At 36.6% G+C, this 18,047-nt stretch overlaps 2 protein-coding genes across 3 annotated transcripts; both read right to left on the bottom strand.

Moving 5' to 3' along the window:
- Positions 1-9,605: 9,605 nt before the first annotated feature.
- Positions 9,606-13,015, bottom strand: LOC118034096 (peptidyl-prolyl cis-trans isomerase FKBP20-2, chloroplastic). Of its 2 annotated transcripts, none has more exons than XM_073404289.1 (7): positions 12,778-13,015; positions 11,697-11,814; positions 11,396-11,613; positions 11,192-11,301; positions 10,862-10,970; positions 10,625-10,701; positions 9,606-9,949 (listed from the first exon to the last, which is right to left on the bottom strand). In XM_073404289.1, exons 1-7 carry the CDS (start codon positions 13,001-13,003, stop codon positions 9,830-9,832), a joined length of 978 nt encoding a protein of 325 aa, XP_073260390.1. In that variant the 5' UTR covers positions 13,004-13,015; the 3' UTR covers positions 9,606-9,829. The 2 variants fall into 2 exon arrangements, with proteins under 2 accessions (XP_073260390.1, XP_034895176.2); XM_035039285.2 differs by having other exon boundaries at positions 11,697-11,787; positions 12,778-13,004.
- Positions 13,016-13,727: 712 nt separating this feature from the next.
- LOC118034097 (phosphatidylglycerophosphate phosphatase PTPMT2) lies at positions 13,728-16,478 on the bottom strand. The gene is made up of 6 exons (XM_035039286.2): positions 16,034-16,478; positions 15,824-15,946; positions 15,450-15,543; positions 15,180-15,262; positions 15,001-15,090; positions 13,728-14,497 (listed from the first exon to the last, which is right to left on the bottom strand). The coding sequence occupies exons 1-6, from the start codon at positions 16,217-16,219 to the stop codon at positions 14,114-14,116; spliced, it is 960 nt and encodes a 319-aa protein (XP_034895177.1). The 5' UTR covers positions 16,220-16,478; the 3' UTR covers positions 13,728-14,113.
- Positions 16,479-18,047: the final 1,569 nt, after the last annotated feature.

Below are 18,047 nucleotides of genomic sequence, written 5' to 3'. Positions count from 1 at the left end.
ATCTTCGTGTTTTTACACCAATTGCTCCACCTTACTCTCCATGGCCACAATCTCCAGCCAATGGTGCATGGTACAACAACCCAGAAAGAGCATGACACTTCAACCCAAACGAGCATGACGCATGATTCAATTTTCCATATGTATATTTTCTATAAATGTATTTTTCTTAACTACAAAGAAAGGTATTGGGTATATGAATACATTCAATTGCCAGGCAAGAAATAATCTCTATTTTAACATATGATTAGCTTTCCGGGAACAATTTCGTTCATCACCTCACCAGCCTGATACGTGACTGTAAAAGATCCAATTTTTATTTGAAGTTTTTTCACAACGTAGTAAACCAGGACCCCCAATGACTCTTCAAAATCACAACCTGAAAAAAATCTGTAATTTTTCAATATCATTGTTAGTCATGTGAAAGCTAATTTATAAATATTGTGATGGTTAGAATTAAAGAATGTTAATGATAATTGAGTGAGTATCGTATACGTACTCTATTCATGTCGAACCTAGGATGTTAAGGTTCTGCATCATTGCTAGGGGGATATAGGTTTTACATAGATTATTATCACATCCAGCTTTCAATGAGCTCACTGCTTTTCTTGTTTTTGGGCAGTTGGTGATTGATTATCACATCGAGGCGGCTAGTATAGCAAGAAGCTTAACAAGTATGTTGTTACGATTTTAGAGATGTTCCCAGTTCTTAAAGATAATCTTCCAAATTGGATTGGACATGGTGGCGAAGTGTTCTTTGGAGGAACTCTTTCGATAAATTTGCTTTCGAGGTTGATGTTCCAAACCAGTCACCACTGTAGTGTTCTTTGCATATGTTGGGTTTGATGCGGTTGCAAATTCAGCTGAAGAATCTAGGAGACCACAGGCATGTTTTGTTGATTTGGTGCTAAATATGCAAAATTCTAATCATGATTTTAAGCATCATGAACATAATCTGATTGTATAAATTTTGTTTTCCTGATTTGTTTGATTTTTAGTGGGACTTGCCATCAGGCATCATCCGAAGCCTTTTCAAATGCATTGCTCTTTGTATTTGGAGTCTGTTTGGTGATCAATGGGATGGTACGTTACTATCTTCTTCTTCTGGGAAGGCGCTCCTTTGGTTGAGGCTTTTATTTCCAGGGGCTTCAAATATGTTTCTGTTTTCATCAGCGTAGGTGCTGTCGCTGGACTTACGACAGCCCTTTTACGACGCTCCTTAATACTGCTACCTGCACTCACCAATCACAGCTCAGAGTGCCTGCCAGTTCCTGTAGTATGGATGGAAGCGCAAACGGCACCGCATTCTATGATGTGTTTGTGTGATAGACAGGAATTGAGTTCTTAAAGCTTCACTCTTGCTGTCACCAGCAGTCCTTCAGCATTTTGATTATCAAGGTTCCATGCTTGTTGTCATCGGTAGTGCTTGAGTGCTTTGATTTTTATTAGTGGGTTATACGCACCTGAAATTGTATTAGACTGGTTGCAGACATGTTATTCTGTTGTTTCAACATGCATCGTAACCCTTCTCTGGAAGGATAAGATGACGAGTCAAGTTTCTTCAAGATGGACTTCATCGTGGAGGGAAGGTGTTCTTTTCCTTGTCACAGTTGCCTGCTGCAGTTTTGCTGCTGGACTCTTCCTTCCACCGTTTCAGTGCTTCATTTATTTTTCTGGCTGCTCATTGTTGTGTCATATGTGGAATATTTCTCCTTACTGGTTTCATACTGCATGGTAATGATGTCAAGCATCTCTGAATAGGGTAAAATCTGACACTATTATCCTGATGTTATGGAGATTAAATTTGTGATTCCTCTGTTCTACATTGACGAAATGCCATTAAATAGAGCATGCTATCATACAGTCTAGATTGCTTTGATGAGAACTTTGTTTTTTTCTTTTCACACATGAAACACTGATTCTTAGTTGCAGTTGAAGAGCATGGGAGGTGGTTGTCGAAATGAATCAAAAAAGGCTTGAGAACACTGCTGGCTTTGGAATGCAGGTCTCTGTTTCGGGCATGACGAATCATTGCACCTTTGTTTAACCTAGACTGTGCACAAGTACATTTTGGAAGTAGAATTTCTTGGTGCCTGATAAAATTCCTGGGGCACTAGTGGCATCATCATCAAACAAATACTCGCCTTTTGATTTCCCAGTTGAATTTTCTTTTTTTGAGAGGGGTTTTCTTCTTGTATCTATTTAATTTTCAGTTGGCCATTATTCTAAACAAAGACAGGCTAATTATTAAGTTATAAAATGGCATTTTGCCTGGTATTTTTCAAAGGGCTAGCAAGGCCTCTCCTGCTTAAGGTAGACTACATAGTTACCAGTTATTTGAGGCTGGCTTTCTTCTTCTTCATGATTGTCTCCACTTCTGTTGTGACTTCCGTTTATTTTTCTCTTAGACATACAAAGACCCTCCAGGGTTTTCATGTCCGAGGGTTCCCATTGTGCCATCTGCTTGCATCTTCTTCAGCATATCCATGTTTGCTCAGGTGTACTTTTAAAGAATCATTCTTACAAACAATGCCTCCTTACAGATTGCAATCTCTGAAATCGAAATGATTCTTTTAGAAAAACTAGCGAATGATGATTGTTGACTTTCCTTCATGCAGTTGCACGATGAAGCATGGGTGGGGTTTGTTGATTGGAATATATGCATTTTATCATGCCAAACCAAGTTCAGATGAGTCGATGTTTCATCAGAGGGCTCCTACAGAAGCAACTAGATAGTACGGTCTAGTTTAACATATTTGACAAAGTTTGTTTATTAATTTTGACCCATGAAATATCATATTTCCAAACTTTATTTGACCTGAAAATTTATCAAAATATATTTTCATGTGTAATATTTCTATGTAAACATTCAACTTTATCCAATGTATAGTTTAAAAAATATGTATGATCTTGCAAAACTAATTAACAAATATTTTAAGGTTAAATTTGAACCTGACTTGGTTTATTTCATAAATTTAATAAACTTGTAAAATCAGACCACGTTTATTGATTTTGCATGAGTTAAGTCTGTTTTACTGATTTTCGAGTTTTTAATCAGATTTTGCATGTTAGACACATATTGACTCATAAAATCATATGATTTTACAAATTAACTTATGATTTTAAGAAAATGATACTAATCAAATACAACTTGGTATTTACCCATGCATAAAATAAGCTATGGCTATTAGCACGGTGACATTTATTTATCAAACCCATCATTAGAAACCAATAGTAATAGCATCCTTTTTATACATGGCAATAGAGAAGCGTAGAATTTTCACTTGCATCTTGTTGGTTTGTTTCATCAATTCAGTGAGACTACTGACCTTCAGCATGGCTCCCTTTTTCTTCTCTGAAGAGTTCAATGGCTGGTGAAATGGCGGCATCAATTCTGTTTCTCTTGTTAACTTCTATCTGCTCTCCGGATATTTTTGCAAAATTCACAGTTCCTTTTAACAGGTCTTACGAGGCCAGAACAAAGCTGCGGATAACTATGCAACTGATCATCATGTTAGACCAAAAAGAAGAAGAAAGGCTGTTTTGATCTATTATAGCTAGATAGAGTCTTCAAGGTCATGGCCATACTGAAATCACGATAATGCAGGGCTGATCAATGAACGACAACCATCCAAAAGCAAGAGAGCAAACTCTAAAAAGAAAAACCAATTATCCAATAATCACAACATCATTTTTATTGGAAGAAGGCTGAATATTAGCCGATTAGTTAGCAACAGTTATCTGATACGTAAAGGATTAATTATACCAATGCTTTTAGGAAAAAGATAAACAGTCCTTATAAGATAAATATTGACAGTTAGATTGTTAGTTTCCTTTGTAATCATAGACTTCTATTCCACTTCTACTCACGCCTCTGCTGCTGCGTTGTATATATATATGACACATTACATAATAAAGATTACACTGCAAATTCCACAGCAGCAACTCTGTTATCATATTCTCTGTTCCTTCTTTTCTACATGGTATCAGAGCAGGTTTCGATTGACCTGCATTTCACTTAAAGTTTTCTATGGAAGACTCTTCTAAATATATTGGTGCTGATGACATCAACATATATTCTAACACATCAGAAGGAGAACAAAGTAATACAAACCAACGTCTTGGTTCAGTTTTGTTGAATGAACTCAACTATCTTCCTTGGTCAAGAGCTGTAACAATTGCTCTTGGTGGAAGGTCCAAACTTGGCTATGTTAATGGCCATATCAAGACCCCTGACCCTTCCTCGCAGAACTATGAAGCATGGCAATGCAAGGATCAACTTGTCATGTCTTGGTTACTTAATTCTATGGAGAATAACATTGCTGAAATTTTTAGTTATTCAGAATCTTCAATGGACCTATGGGAGGCTGTGAAGGAGATGTATGGAAATCAAAACAATGCAGCTCGTGTTTTTCAAATCAAAAGAGATCTTGCTAATCTGCAGCAAGATGGCAAGACTTATGTGCAACTACTTGGAATTCTAAAAGGTATGTGGAGTGAACTTGCATTATATCGACCTCTTACTGTTGATATTGCAGTATTGAAAAAACGAGATGAGGAAGACAAGATATTCCAATTACTATCCAGTCTTGGTCCAGATTATGAAGACCTTCGAAGTCGAATTCTAATGAACTCTGATCTTCCATCCCTTGCAAATGTATGTGCTACAATACAGCGAGAGGAAGCTCGCAGAAAAATCATGAATCCAGAGCCAAGAATCACCTTGCCAGAAACCCGTGCATACGCAGTTACCAGACAGATGAAAAGTAATAAATCTTACAAAGGAAAACGACCAGATTTGAAGTGCACTCATTGTCATAATCTTGGACACACAATCGGGCGGTGTTGGATTCTTCATCCAGAATTAAAACCTGACTTTGAAAAGGAAAAGGGGCTTCAAAAGGGTTATGGATATAAAGCTCACATTGCTGCTCGCTCTACTGATGATTCTTCTCCAAGTAATGTAGTGAACTTTTCTACCAACCCGTCTGCTCTTCTTAATGATTTTGCCAATTATCTTAAGGAAAAGGGTGATGCTAGCTTGACAGCCTCAAGCAATTCTGATTCTACAGCTATTCTTGGTAAGTTTGCTGGTTTCCTGGCAAACTCTGATCATCTATCCCAAGAGAATTTAGAAGGTATTTTGACTGCTTTTAAAACTGCTTTAGTTGCTAGTACTGTACATAATTTTTTGGGTCATTGATTCGGGTGCCTCTGATCACATAACAAATAAAATGACTAGCTTACACCATTTCGAAAAAAATCACTACTCCAACGCATATTTCTGTTGCAAATGGAAAACATGTCCCTGTCGAAGGTAAAGGGAAAATTAAGTTGCTCTCTGAAAATATTGAGTCTTTGGTTTTATATGTTCCATCTTTTCCATTCCAATTGCTTTCCATTGGCAAGGTCACCAAAACACTAAATTGTCGTGTTATATTTGATTCTCACCGAGTTCTTTTTCAGGACCGCGCCACCGAGAGGATGATTGGTGAAGGTTTCTTTTTTTCAAGGGCTTTATTATTTTTCAAATGATTCTAAACGTCCTCAAATTTCTGCTCTTTCTTCCCTTAGTCAGGATCAAGTTTTATGGCATCAACGTTTAGCCCATCCTTCCGAGAATGTTCTTACAAATTAATGCCCAGTCTAGATGCTAGAAACATCACTTGTGATACATGTCATCTATCAAAATCCACCAGACTGCCCTTTTCACCCTCTATGTCTAGAGCAAATGAGATGTTTGAACTTGTACACTCTGATGTTTGGGGACCAACTATTGAATCCTTTGATGGCTACAAGTATTTTGTTACTTTCGTTGATGATTTTTCTCGTGTAACATGGATATATCTTTTAAAATTCAAAAGTGAGGTTATTGATGTTTTTAAGGATTTTCATATGCTAGTCATAACTCAATTTTCTAAGAAACTTAAAATTCTTAGATCTGATAATGGCACCGAATACATGTCTCAAAAAAAATGACACAGTATCTAGCTTCTCATGGCATTTTACATCAGTCTAGCTGTGTTGGTACACCCCAACAAAATGGGGTAGCTGAACGCAAAAATAGAGATCTGCTAGAAAAAACTCGAGCCTTGATGATACAAATGCATGTTCCCAAAACTTTTTTGTCTCAAGGAGTATTATCTGCTGCATATATTATTAATCGGCTACCTAGCCGAGTGTTGTTTTTTAAATCACCACTTGAAGTTTTGCAGAAACAATCACCTGATATATCACATTTAAAGGTGTTCGGTTGCACATGTTTTGTGCATATTCAGGCTTCAAATCGTGATAAACTTGACGCAAGGGCCGCTAAGTGTATTTTCCTGGGATATTCTTCAACCAAGAAGGGATATAAATGTTATCACCCTCATTCCCGGAAACTATTCATATCAAGAGATGTTCAATTTGAAGAAACTATTCCATACTATGATGAGAAAAATCAGGAGACATCTTCAAAAGATATTTTTCCTCTTCCATATCCAGCTCCTGCAGACACGGTATCTCCCTCAATCTTACTCCCGCGACTAGCAACACCCCATCATCAACCATTGATGAGCCCTCAGGTACAGAGAGCTTCGGTCAAATTATTTCAGAATCTGAAAAAGATCATGAAGACTCTGAACCCAATGCAAATCCCGATAGCAGTATCCCTGTGTCTACTACAGGACCTTCTTCTAGCACAAGGGTTGCTAATCCTATTATGGCTAATCTTGAGGGTGATTCCCTAAATAAGCAATCTGAATTGGAGACTCATGTTATTCCTTTGCCACAGACTCGTAAAAATCCAGTTCGTAATCGTGCTCCGCCAATTAAAATGCAAGATTTTGTCACATTTGCAGCAAGACATCCTATTTCAAATTCCCTTACATATGAACAACTCTCCCCTGATCATACTGCATATCTTTCTGCTATATCTAATGTTCAAGAGCCACAAAATTTTCAGGAAGCTAATACTCAAGATGAATGGAAACATGCCATGAATGATGAACTCCTAGCTCTTGCTCAGAATCAAACCTGGAGTATTGTCAAACTTCCCAAAGGAAAACATGTTGTTGGCAGCCGATGGGTGTATAAAACAAAGTTTAAATCTGATGGCACCATTGACAGACATAAGGCACGTCTTGTAGCTCAGGGATTTACTCAAACCTTTGGAGTGGATTACAAGGAAACCTTTGCTCCTGTTGCAAAGATGAACACTGTTCGTGTTTTATTATCAGTTGCCGTAAACAAAGGATGGTTAATGTGTCAGATGGACGTAAAAAATGCCTTCTTGCATGGGAACCTTGAGGAAGAAGTCTACATGAAATTGCCTCCTGGCCACCCTCAAGCTTCAGATCCTACCTTAGCGTGCCGACTTCACAAATCACTTTATGGTTTGAAGCAGTCTTCACGTGCTTGGCATGCTCAATTAAGTGTTGTTCTTGAAGAGCTTAATTTCAAAAGAAGTAATGCGGATTCATCCTTATTTGTTCATCTTGGACCTAAGGAAACATTGGTGGTTCTTATCTACGTTGATGATCTTATTATTTCAGGAAATAACAGTGAGGCTATATCACGCCTCAAAGCCACCTTACAACATCACTTTTCAATTACAGATCTTGGCAGATTGAAGTATTTTCTTGGAATAGAAATGGCAGCTTCTCATAAAGGATTATTTCTTAATCAACGCAAGTATGTTCTTGATTTACTCAAAGATGCTGAGATGATGGATGCCAAGCCTGCCCCTACTCCATTGGACAGTAAATTGCAGCTTGCCAAAATAGTGAACCCCTTCAATCCATTAATCACTACCAGCATCTTGTGGGTAAGCTCATTTACCTTACCATTACGCGACCTGATATAGCCTACGCAGTTAGCCTTGTTAGCCAATTCATGCATGCACCTACTACTTTCCATCTGAGTATTGTCAAGCGCATCCTACGCTATCTGAAGGGTTCTATTGGACGTGGAATTGTCATGGCCAAAAACGATCACACTCAGATAACCGGATACAGTGATTCAGATTGGGCTGGCAATGCTATTGATCGCAAGTCAACCACTGGCTATTGTATGTTTGTTGGTGGTAATCTTGTCTCTTGGCGTAGCAAGAAACAACATGTCATTGCACGTTCTAGTGCCGAAGCTGAATACCGTGCCATGGCATCAGCTGCTTGTGAGTTAATTTGGCTTAAAGGTCTCCTATCTGAACTGGGTTTTTCCAAGTAGCATCCCTATGACCTTGTTTTGTGACAACCAAGCTGCCATGCATATTGCAGCCAATCCTGTGTTTCACGAAAGAACAAAACACATTGAAGTTGATTGCCATTTTATTCGTCAACAAGTTCAGTCTCAGATTATCCAAAACTCATTACGTCCGCAGCCATGATCAACTTGCTGATGTGTTCACAAAATCCTTGACCTCTGCTCATTTTCACCGACTGTTGTCCAAGCTTGGATCAATTAATCCCCTTGATCCAGCTTGAGGGGGAGTATTGGAAGAAGGCTGAATATTAGCCGATTAGTTAGCAACAGTTATCTGATACGTAAAGGATTAATTATACCAATGCTTTTAGGAAAAAGATAAACAGTCCTTATAAGATAAATATTGACAGTTAGATTGTTAGTTTCCTTTGTAATCATAGACTTCTATTCCACTTCTACTCACGCCTCTGCTGCTGCGTTGTATATATATATGACACATTACATAATAAAGATTACACTGCAAATTCCACAGCAGCAACTCTGTTATCATATTCTCTGTTCCTTCTTTTCTACAATTTTCCTTCAAGTCTAGCGTGATATTACCAGAACAGAGAGTGGCCCTGACAGTCTGAGCCAAATCTTAATATTAGTAGGAAAACTAAAACATAGAAAACCTACTTGTTTTCTTTTCTTTCTTTCTTTTCCTTATTCTTCATGTAGAGGAATTCCATGCAAAAAAACATCTTGCGAGTCTCTGATTCCTAAGGATAACAATAACAGAATCCCCACGGAGGAATATCTTGCTGATGAACCTTTCTCTGTTAATTGTTCGAGCTTTCTCCTCGCCTTTCCCAGTTTTTTCCACCGTCAACGTCTCCGACATTTTCCAAAAACATGTTTCGGTGTCAAACTCAGAAGCAACCCACGATAACAATGTCGTCACCTAATAAAGCATAGGCGTGAAACCGGCAACTTGGATAAAGCCGCTCCGCTGCCAACCACACCACCATATGATGTGAATGTGCAAGAAGCTTCTTGTTATTGCAGTTAATCAGCACTTGGGTGTTCCTTTTTATACTTATCATTAGAAAAGAGAGTGACCCAGTGACGAAGTCCTCCTCCTCCTTCCTGCCTGTGGTATCTTTCTCCATTGCCCTACTCAAGCTGAAGGTGCTAGTAGAAACAGGAAAACCAACTCCAAGCTGTAGTCTGAAACCTATAATATAGAAGAATTCGAAGAATATAGGAAAACCTACCGAATAAAACTTTATTTTCAAGAGCTAGGATATTCCCGAGCCTAATTTTTTCACGTTGAAACCACATTCAAGCTGGAGTGTTAACGAGAAAATTCTCTCACATCTTCTTTTTGGTTTCAAATCAGAGATGACAGCATGAGAACCAAACCCATTTATCATCCAAGACAATATCCTTAAGGTTTACAAAACTTCAATTATTAAATAGTAAATAATGATTTTCCTGAAAATTGTTGAAACTCTACAGTCATCATATGAAAACAAATTCCTACATGCTCGAATGCTAAATTCTAATTTAGTCTTTCTTAGACAAGGTAAAAATCCACACAGCATGACATGCTTTTAGTGTGATAATGTTCCAACAAAATTGTCTTTTTAAGGCTTCACAAAGCCTGTCAGTTGCACACAACATCAGAGTAAAATCCTATAGTCCTCCTTTGACAGTCCTTAACGTTGAGAAGTTCCACATCAAAAACTTCGAACTGTTTTGAGCTGAAAAAAGTGGAAGGTCCAACCTGTACAAAGGATGAGGGAATCAACAAATTCTTTTAATAAAGAATCAGAGCATGAAGATTTAGAACTTGAGAAGGAAATGACTGTAAAATTTATATTATCCAGGGAAGCACCCATGGTCTGGATAGTTGGCAACAAGTTTGGATGTGAATAACTGAATAGCATCCAATGTCAAGAGCGAATTCAGTTTCCCCCCCAATAATCTTGAAATATCTTCATTTCTTCTTCCTTTCTTTTTTGAATGAAGGAATGATAATAATGGTACTCAATTCTTTTATTTGTTTTACTGAGAAATGTTCTAAAAAATCCAGGAAAATAATAGTTTGTGGAGTTTTCGACACAACTGTTATTGACCATACTACATAGGCAGTTCACATGCACGTGAAGCAATCATGAAAAGAGTAAAAGGGGATATGGCATTTTATGGGAGTATTTAGCCTCATCTTCAAAGGAAGGAATGAGAATAGAAGCGTCTTGAGTGTCGCATTTAGGTTTTCTTTTCTTACCTTTTCTTTTACTATTTTATCCTTAAACTGCTATTTCCACAGGACACAGACACATATGATCAATTAAAAAGGAAGAAATAATGATCAAGGAAAGGGGGGAGGGTGGGATGGTGTTGGATGAAGAGGTGCTGAATTATGCAAATAGAGAGGCAGGCAATTTAAGAAACTAACCGGTGGCCCAAGTTCTGGAGGAACGATTATCCTCCTCTTCCCCCCAGGTCTCATGTCTCGAATTCCTTCCTCAAATCCTGCATAAATTCCCATGTTAACTGCCTTTATTGTGTACAATTTTTAGTTCGAAGTGATAAGAAGACAAGCAGGTGCTGTGGGGACTATGAGGAAGCTTTATTGACAGTCGAGATAGAAGGCACAAGAGATTGTAGTAAATTCTGGATGTTGTCTTTTCACCTGGTATCAATGCATTAGTGCCCATGCGGATTTTCGCAGGAGAACCCTGTAAGTAGGTGCTGTCAATGCGACGACCTGACTCATTATAGCCAACATAGTGGAAAGTCACCTGCAAAGTTTCAAGAGTGACTTGCAGCTCAACAATGAACAAAATTTTTATAGATATATCATTCATGAAGTGTTGATATCTTGAGATTATTAATCAATTTCAGCTGTAATGGTAGGACATTCATCAGAAACTATTCTAGCTTGTCTCATAAATGGTTGACATATCTCAAATCCACATAAAAAATCAGGAAAGAGTGACTTTCAAAGTAAATGAAAGAAAACCTGTTGGCCATCCTTTGGGCAATCACCTTCACCAACTTCAAAATCCCGGTATATAAGCCCTGAGTCACGCTTTATATAATTCTCTGGTGCTACTACCTTAACCTCAAAACCTGAATAACATTCCCCAAACATTAGAAATCGATTCCACGTGTAGTACATAAACCTAATGAAAAATAAAATTGTCGCATTTTCACAAGCACGGACCTTCTCTGATAAAACTTGGGAAGTCTTCAGGTACATTGTTCTCTTTCTGGATCCGCTTGTTTTGTTCCAGCAAGCGTCTTTCGTCATATGGGTTCTTGCTCTTTGTCTTTCCATAAGAAGGAAAAGTTGAAAGCAAGCCTGATGAGAAAGAAAAGAAAAGGAGGAACCTACGCCTCAATTTCTCTTCATGACATAATACTACATGTCCATCCTGCATTCTGGCATATATATACTGTTGATTATAGGAAACAAACAAACATTAAAAATAAGAACAGTCAAGGAAATATTATTATCCACTCACCCATCATCATTCAAGTTGTGACAACACCGTACCATTCGCTTCTTCAAAGAAAAGAGATCTCCCAAAGCAGGACATGGTATAAGGTTTATGTCTGCCACAAAGCTCACATAAGCAAAAACTATATCGATACAGGAATACGGAAAAAATCAAATCAATTCCGGACTTGTATGGTTGCCAAGGGGCAAAAGGAAACTATAAATTATTAAATATTCCAACGTTGTAGCCTCAGATTATTGTAAATGAAACTTCTTGGTTTCCACATATGTTATTACTATTAGAAAAAGTAATATAAAAACATTCTTAAGAGTTCATCTAAAAATTTTAATTTTTAAATTAAAATGGTTTTTTAATATAATTTTAGATCCTTAATGATCAAAAATTACAAATTCAAACCTTATTGTTCCATTCTAATTAATTAAATCAATAAGCACAAGTAAATGGTGAGGTTTTTCAAGTTTTAAACTCAAAAAACTTTTATTTTAAAGAGTATTTTAGAGATTAATATAAAATTATATTATTGAGATCTCATTTAATAACATAAAAATAACATAAAAAGCTTTTAGATTGATATCATATCTCACATCCAATTATTTCCAAATTAAGACGTATAAATCACTTCACATTAGCACCAATTACAAGTTTCACTTCCACGTTTGAGGAATAAGCATTCCCCACCACAATAATTCACATTAGCACCCACCACAATAATTACAATAATTCACATTAGCACCCACTATAATAATTCACATTAGCACCCACCACAAGTCTCACTTCCTCCCCACCTACTTACTGCTAGTATACTAACACAAGAAGACTAGGAAGCTAAGACCAACATGGTAAAATTAGTATCGCAAGGAAATTTAATCATCAGTTTGCATGGGATTCATCAAAAAAGAAGAAAGAGCTAGCAAAGTTCATCCGTATATGTTATAAGCACAAACAAAATTATATCATTCGACTTTGTTCTACTAAGAGAAGGACAATAACCATGCTTGAGAGAGGGGGGAATTGAGAGATACCCAGAAAACATAAACACGAAGCACTTGCAGGAGCAGAGAGAGAGAGAGAGAAGCAGACTTACGAGGAGAAGATGGCTTAGACAGGAGAGGATAGAACGATGAGGTTGCTGTCAGCATGGCTTTTGTGAAGCACAGGATGGGCCTTTTTCTGTTAAAACCTCTTCGTGGTGTTATCTCATGTTTTGTTCCATCTTTCTTTCTTTTTTCCTTTTTTTTTTTTAAGGAAACTCTCACATCTTTTTTTGAAAAATGGTTTTCATAGCAAAAATATTTATTAGGCATTGTCATATCAAATTATTTATATTTTAATCTTTCTTTCCTTTTGTGGTTGCTGAATCTTTTAAAATAAATTTGCATGAGTATTAATTTTAAAATTCAATCTTAGAAAATCACAAGTAAAAGACACACTCCCCACCTATTGATAGAGTCTATTTGTGTTTATATTTTAAAAATATTATTAAAAAATTAAAAAAAAATTATTTTTTATTTTAAATTAATATTTTTTATGTTTTCATATCATTTTGATATATTAATATTAAAAATAATCATAAATATATCCAGACTTAACTCAAATAGAGTAAATAAAAAATCCAGTTTATTTTTAAAACATGGTATTTTTGAAAAAAAATAAAAAGTTCAGATTTACAAGGATTAATCCGTGACCCTAGCCTTCAACCGGATTCAACCTAGTTTATTTTAGTATCTGTCTAAGATTACTCCTTTACAATACAGACTCCAAAGATGCTTATCTTCTTATTCAACAAACACTTTCTTCAAAGCATTCCCAAATCCCAACTCTTCACCGCCAGATCTCTTAGAATGGTTTGAGTTTGGATCTGATCTTATACATAGACAAAGACTGGATCATCGGAATAATTTTATTAGAATTCACACTAATTCGATAACAAAACTTTTCACTACCCCTTTTCGTCACAGGCCCAATTCATGGATGGTGAGCGGAGCCTCAAGAAGCATCGTACAATCCATACCAGCTGTGCATTTCAAGGCTAGAAGTATCAAGTTCACAGATTTTAAAATGTGAACAAAAGTTGTGAGACAGATCAAATTTGCTCGAAGAAAAAGCATGTTTGATCATGTACGTTTACAATCTTGAACCAGCATTCAGACTCCATACAAGAAACGGTACCTGTGACCACAAAGGGATGCTGTACTCTTCTTCGTGTCCTCCGCTTTGCACAAGACTCTCAAACTAGGAAAAATCAAAACAGGGAGGAAAACAGAGGAGGAAACTCTGTCTGTCATTTATTCACTTATGTTGTGTTCTAGGATAAAAAGATACAAAAAATGAAAACTCTTAAATTAACACTCCCGCTGAAACTCTTAATTTAACACTCCCGCCGAAACTCTTAAAATTAACTCTTGGTAGGTATTGATATCTCAACAGACCCGAATGTCCACAGTAATGCTACTCAACTGACTAGCCCTGATGGAGCTTCTGAGTTTCTTTGTTGAGGATTTCTGGCCGGGTTGGTACCCAAGCCACAAGCATGAAAGCCTGGAGATAGCAGCCTGACTAGCAAACTGAACCTTGCAAGCCAGGCTTGGCTCTCTCAACATGTCATTACCCACAACACCGAAGGCACAAGTAGCATCATATCCATCAAGGTCAGATTCTGTTACCAGCACAGCAGATCCATCATCAAAAGCTGCGGTGTCCTGTTTTCCATCCTCTTTGGTTGGAAGATCTAATGCTTTTTGAATCATCATACAGCCAGGGATACTAATTTTTTTTACCTTGAGAAGATAGTAGTCTTGAACAGCCTGTATACAGGAGTTAACGTGGAATGATTTTAGCAGAAGCCCAAGCATTATAGAATGAAGATAAAAGGTATCTTCGATCCAATAAAATTATGATTGTACTTATAAATAATGAAAAGAAAATGACAGATCAACAGTTAATACAGTTAGTTCCATGATCAAAATAGGCACAAAGTGAAGGTATAAGTTAGTAACAGAGTTCAGTTCATTGATCATAAATTCTTGCCTTCCGCTCAATCCAAGTCATTTGAACTGGAGTGAAGCTTTTAAAAACATGCTCTTCTTAGTCCAGATTCATGTTCATTAATCATAAATTCTTGTCTTCCGCTCAATCCAAGTCATTTGAGCTGGAGTGAAGCTTGTAAGAGCATGCTCTTCTTAGTCCAGATTCCTCAGTGTGTGTGTGCGTGTGTAGCGTGTGTTTTTCTTTGTTTGTTGCAAATCCATAGAAGGGTTCAATTGAATTTAAATGATGGATGCACCCATGAAACTTATATCAGCAATACCTGCCATTGAGAAGAGGCCAAAAGTACCCTAGGCCTAATAGATCTCACATGCTCGTACGCAGATTTGGGCGTCATGTGCCTGTGTTCCACCTGTCAAGAAACAGAAAATCTCAAGCAGGTAAAAATAAGGCGTAATAAAATTAAGACATTCAATAAGTCAAGTTTGAATTTATACATACCAGGTAACAGAGAACAATGGTTGTACTGCGCCCCCTACCAGCCTTGCAATGAACATATGTTGTCTTCCCAAGAGAGGCATTTTCTTCATAAAGCACAACAAAAATAAAGAAATGGAACGTTAATATCAAATAAACACAGTTATTTATGACTCTCTCAGGTAAGGGGAAGCAAAACAAAAACACAACAGCAATACCATGTTGACTGCAAGAGATAAACTGCGTGAAAGGAACAATAAAAGGCAAGCAAATGAACTTTAAGAACATACTTACCATGTATGAAATCCACAGCTTGGCATATATCACTAAACAAAGGAGCAAACAGATAGTCTCTTGTCGGAATGACCAAATGATCAATATCATGAGCCTAAAAAACAAATCAACAGCGAACATAAGTGCTATTTCAACACTCAGGCATAGCCAAGAGAAAAGAACAAAGACAAACTCTTTTCCCCTCTTTTTTCAACAATTAAAACACAATAATTTGCGAAATAGGTTGGCTTTTAGCGGAAGCACTGTCCATTTAAGCAAATAATTTCTCAGAGAACGATAATAATTGCATAAACAAGAGTAGCTTCAAATAATTTGCTAAACATTCATCGACACCTGTGTATAACAACATCCAGAAACCGAACATAGAAACTCACATGATATAGTGATGTAGGAACCAAAGTCTCGTATGATTCATTCAATGTAACCACTCCAGACACACCTAATGTCTTCAATCGTGGAACATCTGTCGGAAATGGAACCGCTCCTAACAATATAAACTGGAAATAATCAAAAACAATTTAGTCCGTCAGTCAGTATTCATCAACTAAGGCTGAATAAAATAAATAAAATAATTTATTTCATACCTGATCGACTCTATCCCACCAACGAAACTCGGACTGAATCTTATTTCTCAAAACATTGTACAACAGTGTAGGGTAAAAGAGAGCACGAGCTCCAGCACCTACCAAGACTCTCTTCGCGTCCAAAACGACAACGTTTCTGCATGAATTGTCATCTTGATCTCCTCCCTTTATTTCTTCGATATACATCTTCACAAAACCCTAAAAGAAAAAAGAAAAGAAACAAGTAGAAATAACCTCCTACGGATTACAAGAAGAAGAGATTGAGAATCTAATGGTTGATTTCATGGTTGATTTGAGGAGGAAGGAGAGGATCTCCTTGAAGAAATTTCTAATTTTTTTTTTTTTTTTTTTTTTTTTGGGTTTGTGGATTGGATTGCCTTTTTTCTCAGCAAAAACTGGAAAGCGATAGGCACGCTGCCCTTGCCTTGTTTATTTTTGTCTCTTCCTCTCTCTCTCCGTTTTCTACAAGGATTTGGAATTTTCCTGTTTCAAAAGGAACGGTTGTGTAATGACGACTGCGTTTCCTTTCTTGACCCGTCATTAAAACGTCGTCGTCTCTTTAGCCTCTCTTTTATTTCAAATGATTAGTCAAAGGATTTACCATATTTTATTCTTAGAAGAGTTTTTATTTCCTATTTTATTTCCAGACACTCTTAATGTATGCGATTATTTTTATTGGCATACTAAAGTTCTTGTTGTGAAGGTGTGTTATTGGTTGTTTCTAATTTTTACTTTTACTATAATTTTTTATTCCACTTGTTATGAATATCATCAAATCAGTTTTATATATATCATTTTTTTGAATGTTTTTAAATAGTAATGTATTTTTTATATTTTTATAGCATATTTGATCACGAGATTCAAATTTAAAAAATCAATAAATTGAGCAAACCTTGAACTAATATTTTTTAAGATTTTAGGATATTATTTATATTGTGGTATATAATATTTTTTAAAAGTATTTTTATTTTTTAAAATAATATTTTTTTTCAGATTTTTTAATGTTAGCAAATGAAAATCATTAGAAAATATTTATAAAAAAAAATCAAGTTCATAATTTTTTTAAATTAAATATAGTTTAAAGCGCAAATCAAAATATGCCTGGTGTTTACTCATTCATGTATTTGCATTTTCAATATCGATATCTTATTTTACCATATCATATTCTCCGTACGTATCTTATTTTACCATGGAAAAATATTGTGTTTTGCTTATAGTATATATAACTAGATAATTCTTAAAAAAAAGGTTATATTGTCTCTTTTAAGCCTGTTTTACAAACAAAGGTTTTTGCCTTTTTTTATACAAAAAAAAAAGCTTTGGAGGTTTTTTCTCCAAAAGTTAAATATATATTATAGCATAAAAATATCTTAACATCATCAAACACTGGTTTACAGCCATCATATCCACATAGCCACAACTTATAAGCGCTTGATGGACGTTCTGGGTATGCATCTCTGCAAGACTGCAACCTTTCCATTGTCTTCTTCCTCCCCAACGCTTCATAAAATTGGATCCAAGCATACTTCCAAGAACCAGTGCTCCTGCGAGCTCCTATTCTGTCCCCCACCCACCGGGCACGATCGGGTCCGGCTTTAAAACATGGTTCGTAAGTCACAATCAGACTCGAGGAAATAGTTGGGGGCCGGACAGAATCATATGCATACGAATATGCTTCCCATGAGGCTATAAAATCCACTTACACTATGCACCAACTACCAAGAATTTGAAGGGAGAGATTCAACGACGACTGGATCGAATTTAGTTGAGTTGGTTGACAAGATGTGGGGGCTTTGTAGAACGAGTGCAACAAAAGTTATGAGTGTGGTTGTGCTTGTGATCATGTCCTACGCAAGGTTCAAGTCTTGATGAACACAGCCATGGCTTTTTTAAGTTTTAAGCCTCGCATGCTAGCTGCCCATACAGTACAGGTAGAAATAGCGCAAGCTGTTGGCTTTAATGCAAGATATGAGCTTCGTATATGGAGATCATGATAATTGACTATTTAATGACT

The sequence above is a fragment of the Populus alba genome, chromosome 14 (assembly GCF_005239225.2).
Source record: "Populus alba chromosome 14, ASM523922v2, whole genome shotgun sequence".
Lineage (NCBI taxonomy): Eukaryota > Viridiplantae > Streptophyta > Magnoliopsida > Malpighiales > Salicaceae > Populus > Populus alba.
Note: the sequence above shows the minus strand (reverse complement) of the source record. Positions and strands in the feature narration are given on the sequence as shown.

Bases quoted from the DNA above. Each gene is read 5' to 3' on its own strand.
- LOC118034096 (XM_073404289.1), bottom strand. From the start codon at position 13,003: ATGACAATGCCTAATAAATATTTTTGCTATGAAAACCATTTTTCAAAA. The intron at 10,971-11,191 runs GTTTTCTTTCAT...GAAACTTTGCAG, and splicing joins GCCCAAAGGATGGCCAACAG to GTGACTTTCCACTATGTTGG. The intron at 9,950-10,624 runs GTTAGTTTCTTA...TCCTTTGTACAG, and splicing joins CTCCAGAACTTGGGCCACCG to GTTGGACCTTCCACTTTTTT.
- LOC118034097 (XM_035039286.2), bottom strand. From the start codon at position 16,219: ATGTATATCGAAGAAATAAAGGGAGGAGATCAAGATGACAATTCATGC. The intron at 15,947-16,033 runs GTATGAAATAAA...GATTATTTCCAG, and splicing joins GGTGGGATAGAGTCGATCAG to TTTATATTGTTAGGAGCGGT. The intron at 14,498-15,000 runs GTATTGCTGATA...TCCTGTATACAG, and splicing joins TGGCCTCTTCTCAATGGCAG to GCTGTTCAAGACTACTATCT.